This window comes from Schistocerca americana, chromosome 8, assembly GCF_021461395.2.
Source record: "Schistocerca americana isolate TAMUIC-IGC-003095 chromosome 8, iqSchAmer2.1, whole genome shotgun sequence".
NCBI classification, from domain to species: Eukaryota; Metazoa; Arthropoda; class Insecta; order Orthoptera; family Acrididae; genus Schistocerca; species Schistocerca americana.
The window spans coordinates 54064914-54076105 of NC_060126.1; the positions used below are offsets into that span (position 1 = coordinate 54064914).

The 11192-nt window shown below is 43.1% G+C and overlaps 1 protein-coding gene across 1 annotated transcript in view; it reads left to right on the forward strand.

Annotated features, from left to right (window-relative positions):
• Positions 1 to 42: 42 nt before the first annotated feature.
• The window catches only part of LOC124544642 (rap1 GTPase-GDP dissociation stimulator 1), a 98876-nt gene continuing 87726 nt past the window's right edge, over positions 43 to 11192 (forward strand). The window contains 2 exon segments of the mRNA XM_047123255.1: positions 43 to 189; positions 353 to 478. Of these exon segments, the coding sequence (XP_046979211.1) occupies positions 183 to 189; positions 353 to 478 (133 nt within the window). The 5' untranslated portion in view covers positions 43 to 182.

Below are 11192 nucleotides of genomic sequence, written 5' to 3' on the forward strand. Positions count from 1 at the left end.
AGTGAACTTGAATACTGCGCAGAGAAAGTGAGCATGCATCTCTGAGCGTCTGACATATGATGTTGCTTGTGTTTGGTAGGAAGGGGGGGCGGCATGAGAAGAAAGTATTCAAACTCGTAGAAAATGTGTGAGCGTAAATGATAATAAACCGATGACTGCTCAACCCAAACGCCGGCAAGATTATGGCAGGTAAATGTTCACTCTATGGTCTTTCCAGTTCCTAGAATTGCAGAGAATGCTATTGATTTTATAGATTAAATTTTTAACGAACGAGTCGATAAAGTAAAACGAGAATAAATGCTCCGTGAGGAATGTAATCCTAAGACTCGATTAAAAAACGTTTCTCTCTCAGCAACTTCTACGAAGGACGGTCTTCCGCAGCTTTTGGAAGGTCTGACTGTAGCTGCCAAGAAGAATCCCGACGAAGTGTCCACTATTCTAGATTCCATCCTTACTCAGACTGAAAATCTCCACAACGGTAAGTATTTGGGTTTTCTACATGATTTTTTTGTGTGTAACAACTTTTAGTAGCAGTGACAACAAGTGTTTGCTACATAATTGTGATGTCAGATATCTATATTTAATGATTATTCGGTAGTTAGAAGCGAAGAGACAGACTGTACGTTGGTAGATATTTCATTATAGTAGGTTGACGTATGACAGCATTCAACTATTTCAGCCTGCAGTGAGCGTTGTATATTTAAGGAGAACTTATGAACTGTGTGTGCACTGTAGGATATTCCTCTTTCTGTCATATTGGAAACATCTGCCTTAGTAAGTACCATTGTTTTTTTCATCCATTCATACAGGCACATGTGTTCTTTTCTCATAAATCATCGTTTTCCATTTGGGAAAACTGAAGATCAAAAACACTATGTTATGTTTACATATATTGCTCAGCTGATTTTTATCTTCACGTCTTTTCCATACAGTATAAGGAATTCATTATTTACATGTATTCAGCTCTCAGTTTTATGTAGTAAACAGTCCGTTTCATTTGTGGTATTGTAATCAACCTCAGTATCTGTTAAACAAGGAAAAAAATTGGGAAATGTAGAATCACATTCCCTTTGCAGGTGTGATTTTTAATAGCACACATTTTGATGTTACTCTAGGGTTATTGTTAGTCATTAATCTAGATGTATATTTAAGTCCCTTAATTACACAATTTCAAACCAGCATTATCCATTAATGCATTGTAGTGTACCATGATTTGTGACAACAGTTTACTGTCATGATGTAATAGGCAGCGATGTTCATATTAGTCACAATACTTTTACACTGCCATACTCATTTGGCTACCAACAACTAAATTGGATAAGGCAATACAAGTATGCTCTGGGTGCTGAGTTAATCCTGATCTGACATTTCCTCATTTTGTAAATTTGGGTAGAATGTTAAAACTGAATATGTTGATACTGCTTTAAGTTTTGAAATTATGATTGATAACACCTGAGCTGAAGAGTACATGGATACTAAAGCTTTAATGCTGGCAGTAGTTTGCTTTTCCCCTCACATTATTGTTTCACCAGAACATCTTATGTTGTTTTTATGTGTATTTAATGTGTAGAGTTTCACAAACTGATATAGTTTGTGTGCATTATGGTCAAGGATCAAAGGCTACAAATATGAAATGTAAAGGTGCAGCCACAATGTACAGCTGGCCCTGCCTGCGGAAACTGTATTCCATTTACTGTCAAGTAAGGTGATAGTGGCAGTACACTGACTCATGTGGGATGACTGTGGTTCAAATCCCCATGAAGCCTTCAAGATTTAAGTATTCTGTAGTTTTCTTAAAATGTTTCAGTTGCCAGGGATGTTCCTTTGAAATGGTCTTTGCCAATTACCTTCCCTATCCTTCTGCAGTTAAGCTTGTGTTCTGTGTTTAATGGCAATATCATTGCTGAGACTTTGAAACCTAATCTTCTTTCCTTTTTCCATTCTGTGTTGCGAGTGGCTTGTAACATTTCCTGTGTTTGTACCTGAATGTAGCACAGTAAGGCATAGCACCGAACCAGGCCGTTTAATAAAACTTTGAGTGTGGGACTTAACAATCTCCTTCCTCAACAGAAGATAGGACCTGTTTTTTTCTTAGGAGTAGTCACAGTGTGCTACTCACTTCTCATACATATAATTCAAATATGGTAAGTGAAAAATCCAGCCCAGATAAACTATAGAATTGGAAATTTGCATCTGTTATTCAGTTAAAAAAGTATTTCTTTCGCACATTGTGTTTCATAAATCTTCATACAAGATAGACTTTAGGGACATGAAAAAATCAAGCTGTATATCAATAGCAATTGCTGTTGGCAAAATGTTGAGTGCTACTAATCTACTTGCACTGATTATTATGGAAATAACTTTTAACTTACTTTGCATGTGTATATTAGGAGAAAATGGTTGGGGTGTTCTTCATGGTGTTAGTGACCCACGCGTTGTATGCTGAAGCTGATGGTTCGTTGACATTGGTCATAGCCAATCAGGTGACAGTATAAGGTAGCAAATGAGAATCACAGAATCTAATGCTTTTCTTTGGCAGAAGATATGAATTGATTACAATTATTTTTGTATGGAGAGTACCAGATGAACGTTTACTGATCTGATTATCATAAATTTCTAGGTTGCTTATTGATTTTTGTATTTAGTTAGCGAATGGAAGAAAACTAGATGTGCTGACAGACTGACCCATGGTGAGGCCCAAGACCTAGGTTAGTTTAGAATGTGACAGTTTGGTTGTGACTTGGTTAAGCCAATAAATGCCAGCACGAAAATACAATTACTGTGATAGCATGATGTGTTGTCTAGTCTGGGACAAGACTGTTGGCACTCTCATAACCTACTTGTATGTCATATTTCAAATTTTGCCAGAAGCTGAGACAATGTGATGAATTCTAATCTAACAGAACAAAATAATAGCTAACTTGTTTTACTAACTGTAGAAAACTATGTATGAGCATTCCATTTGCTTCTGACAACCAATTTACATTTGGTCATATTCAGTTCTAATTGTTCATCATGCCAGTTTGTTACCACAATGTTGTCGAACCACAATGCAACAGCTATTGACATCGCAAATGCTTTTTTTTACTCAGGAAAAATGTACTTTGAAAACAGCTACTGTTCAGTCTGTTGTACTGCTAAGATGCTGTTTTTATCTAATACTTCAAATAAAGCGGGTTTGCAACTACACAAACTATTGTCTATATACTTACAAAGTCCAGACAAATCTTGTAATCCAGTCTGCATGTTAACACAATGAGAAATATTTCAATGTATATATCAGGCGAAACTGAGCTTCTTGTTTAACTTATCCACTTTCTGGTGTCACCTCAGTTCACGATGCATGTGGATGATGATGAATCTCACATGTTGAGTGTCCCTTGCAAAATACCTGTGGATTATTTGTTGTTAGACCATTCAGCATAATAGTATAGGGTACATCAGATGCATTACTGGTACATTTAAAAATATTTAGAACATACACGAACATTGATTAAATTAGGCAATGATGGGGTAGGAAATCGACCATGACCTTTCTAATGTATTTAGGTCGTGTTTATATTTCTTTATTGGTCACAAAAACTATGATTTGGCACATACAATATAGGGCAAGTCAGGATTGAGATAGTAAATATAATTTATATGTGTTATGGAATCATCCCAGTATTCAACTTAATAACATAGGGAAACCACGTAAAACCCAAGTCAGGATAGCCAGATGGGGTTTGAACCATGACTTCCCAAATGTGAGTACAGTGCCTTAATGTTGTGTCACCTCACCAGGTATATTAATTGGAAAGAAAACTATCAATGAAACCACAACATACAACTGTAGTCTCCAACTAATTAACATTACATGGAAGAACTATAAAATGACATTACTGGCACATGAAACTTTGTTACACTACACTTCAGGAGCTCTAGCCAACAATACTTCCTTCACAACTGATTTCCTTCATTGTGGTGTTTCATTATACTGCATCTGAAACAGAGGAAACAAGAAACCAACAGCAGAAACATTCTTGTACAAAGACATGCAGACAGCAAGATATTAAACCTATTATCAGATAATGATACCTCAACAATAAATGAATGCCCATTATTACTCTAAGTCAACATATTCACTTACATTGTAGGAACACTTCTCAAGCAGAAACTCTGGTCTAAAAGCTGTTCCCTTCTGTAGCCTTTTCGTGTGTGTTGGCAGTGCATTATGAAGTATGACACCAATGTGGCACACATATAGTTGAGTAAAAGTGTTGAGTGTATTGTAACCACAGTTACCCAGTTTGTAGGTCTCCAAATTGTGTGTCAAGATTTGAATAACTTTCTTCTGTACAGTAATGTAAAAATTTCATTTAACTGTCTATTAGTTTTGCTGCAAATTGTTGTTGTATAATCCACAACAGACTGCGGGTAATCAAAGCAACCCATTCTAGCACCTTGCATTGCATAATATGAGGTTTTTGTGAGATTGAAGGTTAATTTTTTGGCTGTTAACCAGTTGTAAGCTAGATAATGTCTTCTCAAGCATACATCGTGTCATGTTGTTAAAATTTTGTCAGCTTTCAGTGGGGTATTCCTTGGCCATCATCAAGTGATAATTGCTGTGTGATTCCTGCCACCATCCATATATAGCCACACTGTAAGTCTGTGACATCACTGGTCTCACTCATTTGCCATACATGGTAATGTTTCTGTTGTGCACCCTCTTGCTTCTGTTATAACACTGTCCCAGAAGCCATTTTTATTTAGTAATAAATGTCTCATTGGACACAATTTGGTGCCATTTTCTAGATTATGTTCTACTTCTGCTGATTTCTTAGTGTACTGTAGGCAGAAATACCATCCGTGTTCTATAAAATGCTATTCAATAGTACACGCATTTTGTCCAACATGAAACAATCCCCACCCACAGTGTTTTGTATATCCCTGGCCTTTGAGGCATACACAATAATTCACAGGCCTCAAAAGTTGTCAAATTTTTGCTAGAGGCCTAAAGACTGAATTGATTTTATGCCTCTTTAGGAACCAGCTAATGTGTCATGTTACTGAGACACAGGACAACATTAATGGAGCTTAATGTCCTCCTTGCACACCTGCTAGCAGATTTTTAACCACTTGCTGCCGCTGCAAGCTTCGGAAGATTTTAATTAACATTACATATAGCTACAGAACCATGCATTCATATATAACATGTCTTTGTGATGGGGAAACATAGTACAACATTGAACACCTGGAAAGTCTGTGTGTTATAAAGGATAATTTATTAGGCTCTTTGACTTCCACATTATGATACCACTATGAGAAGATATTTCCACAATTTGCTATAATGAGCTATCATATTGACACTGCTGCTCTCAGAAGAATATTTTAGCCTGCCAACTTCCTACTGCAATGAGATGGCATACATTATTCTAGAAAGCAGACGTATACAAATGGCCACTACCTTACTGCTGTACCCTATGGCTAACGGAGGTGTTTTTAGCTTTAGGTTGGGACTAGATTGTCAGAACCATGGTAGCACAATAGATGTTATCACAGAGGAAAATCACAGAAAGGCAGAAAGGGAAATTCAGCCAGCTGTCACAACAGCATGTGGCAGGTTGTTAAACAGTGCACTGCACTGTTATCTGCATGACATCGAGAAACATCAATGCGGGTGTCATGTTGTTCATTTAAGAAGGGACTGAACTTTGCACTATTGCCATGGAGTATCCCTATTGCTGAGATAAATGTGGTGAAACTGTTTGCAAGATTCTCGGCGAAACTGCAGAAAAATTGATCAAGAAATGAGCCACATTCTTTCAAAATTTACATTTCCAACACTGGACTTGAAGAGCTGAGTGCAGTGGCTTCTGTGTGCTTAGTCTGCAAGCTGACAGTGGCAATGCAGCTGCAGTTATGGAACAAGCCTACTATGATGTGAAGATCCAGTTGATGTTGAAGGAGGAGACATATCAAAAGTTGTCATGGGACCTGACATTCGGAATAATGGACATTCTCATGTAGTTATCACTGGAAGAGAGTGTAATTAAGAATCACCTCTATAAAACACATTGACAACATATCAGGAGTTTGTAAGAAGGAAACAACCCTACTGCTTGTTGAGAGCACCATTGGATTGCCAGCTTACAGACTCGCCGAGTAACTCACTAGCCTGCTCATTGTGCATTGGTCACTGTGTGCATTGTATCAAGAACTCAGCTGACTTTATCAACTGAATTAAATGTTTATACCTTAGAACAGGAGACACTAGGTGATTATAATGAACATTTGAAAGGGCACACAGCATACTTTGTACACATGTGAAGAATAAGTGCCATTGTATTACCAAGGTAAACATGTATAAGCAGAATCACAGCTTAATCTTAATTTAATTAAAAAACATTAAAATAAAGTTATATTATACAAGCTAAATCACTGTTTAATTAAAGAAAAATAAAATACTTTCATCACTCTGTTGCCTTGTACAAGTGTTACCCACAGTAATGACCCATTTGAAGCATTAAACTACGCAATCACATCAGATCCCACCCAGCCACGTATTCAATTGCTAATTATCTCGTAGACAACTGCTTCATTGTGGGATTGTGCTGCTCGCTTGGAATGTGGGTCATTTTTTGCACAGATCGTAAATTTTTTTCTCACCTATCTGTTTGTTTATTGTACATTACTGCTGGTCACTTAGATGTATGACAGTACAACTTGTCACTGTGTTAGCTGAAGCAATAATGAAGGAATAAGTATGGGCTCACAATTGTGGAACTGTGGCATGATACAAGACAATGTTATTTGTGGATGGCGCACTTTATACATGAGCACACCTGCTTGAGGGTTAAAGCGCAACTACCCACAGAGGTCCAGTGTGGGCTGTAATTATCTTATGGTAGTGAAACTTGTTAGGTGTGTTAATGTGAAATCTATTTGTGCTGGAAAAAAATTAGTTCAAATTTTGGCCATCAGATACAGATCTGTCACTATACACTGTTTCAATATCATGAGAAGTAAAGTTGCTACTCACCCTATAGCAGAGATGCTGAGTCGCTGATAGGTACAACAAAAAGACTCTTACAATTATAGCTTTCAGCTGTTAAGGGGCCTTCATCAACAACAGACAGACATGCGCCCCCTCCACCCACATATATGCACACACAAGCAAACGCAACACACACACACACACACACACACACACACACACACACACACACCATTTGTGTGTGTGTGCGAATGTCAGTCTATTGTTAATGAAGGCCTTGACGGCCATAAGCTATGATTGTGAGAGTCTTTTTGTTGTGCCTGTCTGCGACTTAGCATCTCCGCTACATGGTGAATAGCAACTTTCCTTCTCATAGTATTGTTACATTCCATCTGGAATTTTCCATTGTTTGACTATACACTGTTTGTATGATGGTATGACGTCAATATTGTCATATGACAAGCTGTAACATGAGTGAACAATATGACTATAGAGAGGAGGACTGCATGCTGTTCGTGGAACTGTTGTATGTGAATGGCAGCACTTATGGTTCTGCAGTTAGAGAGTGTTGCTGATTGAAAGGTCTGAGGGGGTTCCTGATGTCATTAAATGGTTTAAAGGTGGTGGTGGTGATGAAATTTGAAAACTTGGGTAAGCTTGAGGTGCCACTTTCAAGAGGAAGACATCCTATCCCAGGTGGAAGTTAGTGACGTGGTTGCAGTTGTTGTAACTGACTGTACAGCATGTGCCCTGGATATTGCTTGTGCTTGTGCAGTGTCACAAGAATTGTTTTATCCCACAGTGATCAGTATCGAAAAGCTTTGTGGTGTATTTTGCACTGGTTCCTGTACAAGATCCAGGTGGTGCAGTGACTGAAACCTCATGATCCACAGCAAAGTTCTGAAGTTGCGCTTTGCTTTCTGGCACTTATTGAGTTAATGATGTGGCCAGGCTTTATTCTGTGGAGTGACAATGTACATTTTGTACTACTACTAAAATTAATCATGTGCCTGGTGTGCAGCTTGCCGAGCGTGCGCTAGACACGAGATTTTTTTTTTTTAGTTTTATGAAAGCCTGCTGGCAGAAGTAGGTTTACCCAAATTTTGCCCCTGTTTTACAGAATCTTTAATGTTTAAGCTGCTTTATTTGTTTTTCCCAAGAAAGATTGATGCTCTTTTTGATTTTTAGGCACAGGTAACTTAATTGCAGCTTCTTCATGGTCTAATATGTGTGCTTAGCACCACTCTTGCAAAATGTGACCTAGGTACTTGATGGGCACATACAAAAAAAACTGCACTTGTCCAGCTGGCAATGTGAACCATTTTCCTTTAAACGGGTAAATGCCATTTGAAGGATTCCCAGATGCTACTCCTGTGTGGCCCCCACAACAATAATGTTTCCCAGGCTGTTTGCACATTTGATAATATTTTGTACTAACTGCTTTAACTATCACTGGTACATGGCTTGTGCACTAGACATGCCAAAAGGTAAGAAGTTATTACGGTACATGCCAAAAAATGCATTGACCACTGAGGTATGCCGCATTTGCTCATGTAATGGCCACTGTAAATATAGATTTGTGAGACCAGTCTTGGAAAAATACTGGCCACCAGCCAGTTTTGCCAGTAATATTTACCTCCAGTAATAAACCCATGTCATTAATAGCTGTGAGACATTTATCACTGCTGTTGCAATCATTATGACCATCCTTCCATAACACAGTTCTGCAAACATAAAATGAATGCAGGTGTTGTTGCTCAACATTCATATAAGGAAGTTCCCTCTTTCCTTTTTTCTTTTTAAACAGAAATTTTTCATGACCTTTTGAAAAGTCTGATTGACCACAAGCAGTTATACTATTTATCTTTATAAATTGTGCATCTTTATCTAAATTTGTACTACACAACTCACCTTATAGTGTTTGACAGTAAGCACACCTCTCCTTTTCCATTCCCAAATGGTGCATGGGAAGAATGGCTACTAGTAAGGCCCTTTATAAACTAGAATTTCTGTTTCTGAGCATTTAGTTTCCATGCCGTTTATTGTTGTTATATATTGCTGTATAAAATATGATTTAATAGTTCATAAGTAATTGGGTAGATAAAAATAATTTACTCTTCAAGTGATGGCAGGAGAACACACACATACAAATGTATTTCAACAATGTAAGAAACGACAGACAGCTACTTACCATAAAGAAGACATTTCAAGTAGCAGACAGGCACAGTTAAGACATCCACATATAGCTTTTGGCCACAGCCTTTATCAGTAAAACGTACTCTCTCTCTCTCTCTCTCTCTCTCTCTCTCTCTCTCTCTCTCTAGCATCTCGGGCCGGAATGCATCATCACGTAGGATGCAAGCAGCAGTCTGGAGGAGTGTGCAGGGACTAGATTGCCAACAGGTGCAGTGTCAGCAGATTGTGGGTTAGGGGGGGTGGGGAAAAAATGGAGCAAAAAAGAATATAAGTGAGGCAAGATGGATGGATGCATTGGAAGAGGGCTGCAAATAAACAGTGTGGGAGATGGAATGGGGAGCAGGTGATAGGACAGAGGGGGTGGAATCTGTTGGGTACAGGGTGTGGGGACAGTATGTTACCGTAGGTTCAGGCCGGGACTATTACGGGAGCGGAGAATGTGTTGTAAGGATAGCCCCTGTCAGTGCAGTTTAAAAAAGCTGATGGTGGAGGGAAGGATCCAGTATATGAGAAAGGGAGTTTTTGTCACTGCAGATATGTTGTCCCTCTCCTCCCCCTCTCCCCACTCTCGCCCCCCCCCCCGCCACCCCGCTCCCCCTGCTCTCTCCCCAAGCTCTCTCCCCAAGCTCTCTCCCCAAGCTCTCTCCCCAAGCTCTCTCCCCAAGCTCTCTCCCCAAGCTCTCTCCCCAAGCTCTCTCCCCAAGCTCTCTCCCCAAGCTCTCTCCCCAAGCTCTCTCCCCAAGCTCTCTCCCCAAGCTCTCTCCCCAAGCTCTCTCCCCAAGCTCTCTCCCCAAGCTCTCTCCCCAAGCTCTCTCCCCAAGCTCTCTCCCCAAGCTCTCTCCCCAAGCTCTCTCCCCAAGCTCTCTCCCCAAGCTCTCTCCCCAAGCTCTCCCCCCCCCCGCTCTCCCCCCCCCCGCTCTCCCCCCCCCCCCGCTCTCCCCCCCCCCCCCGCTCTCCCCTCCCCCCCGCTCTCTCTCCCCCCCGCTCTCTCTCCCCCCCGCTCTCTCTCCCCCCCGCTCTCTCTCCCCCCGCTCTCTCTCCCCCCCGCTCTCTCTCCCCCCCGCTCTCTCTCCCCCCCGCTCTCTCTCCCCCCCGCTCTCTCTCCCCCCCGCTCTCTCTCCCCCCCGCTCTCTCTCCCCCCCGCTCTCTCTCCCCCCCGCTCTCTCTCCCCCCCGCTCTCTCCCCCCCCGCTCTCTCCCCCCCCCGCTCTCTCCCCCCCCCGCTCTCTCTCCCCCCGCTCTCTCTCCCCCCCGCTCTCTCTCCCCCCCGCTCTCTCTCCCCCCCGCTCTCTCTCCCCCCCGCTCTCTCTCCCCCCCGCTCTCTCTCCCCCCCGCTCTCTCTCCCCCCCCGCTCTCTCTCCCCCCGCTCTCTCTCCCCCCCGCTCTCTCTCCCCCCCGCTCTCTCTCCCCCCCGCTCTCTCTCCCCCCCGCTCTCTCTCCCCCCCGCTCTCTCTCCCCCCCGCTCTCTCTCCCCCCCGCTCTCTCTCCCCCCCGCTCTCTCTCCCCCCCGCTCTCTCTCCCCCCCGCTCTCTCTCCCCCCCCGCTCTCTCTCCCCCCGCTCTCTCTCCCCCCCGCTCTCTCTCCCCCCCGCTCTCTCTCCCCCCCGCTCTCTCTCCCCCCCCGCTCTCTCTCCCCCTCTCCCCCCCCCGCTCTCTCTCCCCCCCCGCTCTCTCTCCCCCCCGCTCTCTCTCCCCCCCGCTCTCTCCCCCCCGCTCTCTCCCCCCCGCTCTCTCCCCCCCCGCTCTCCCCCCCGCTCTCCCCCCCGCTCTCTCCCCCCGCTCTCTCCCCCCCGCTCTCTCCCCCCGCTCTCTCCCCCCCCGCTCTCTCACCCCCCCCGCTCTCTCCCCCCCCCCGCTCTCTCCCCCCCCGCTCTCTCCCCCCCCGCTCTCCCCCCCGCTCTCTCCCCCCCGCTCTCTCCCCCCCGCTCCCCCCCGCTCTCTCCACCCCCCGCTCTCTCCCCCCCCCGCTCTCTCCCTCCCCCCCCGCTCTCTCTCCCCCCCGCACTCCCCCCCCCCGCT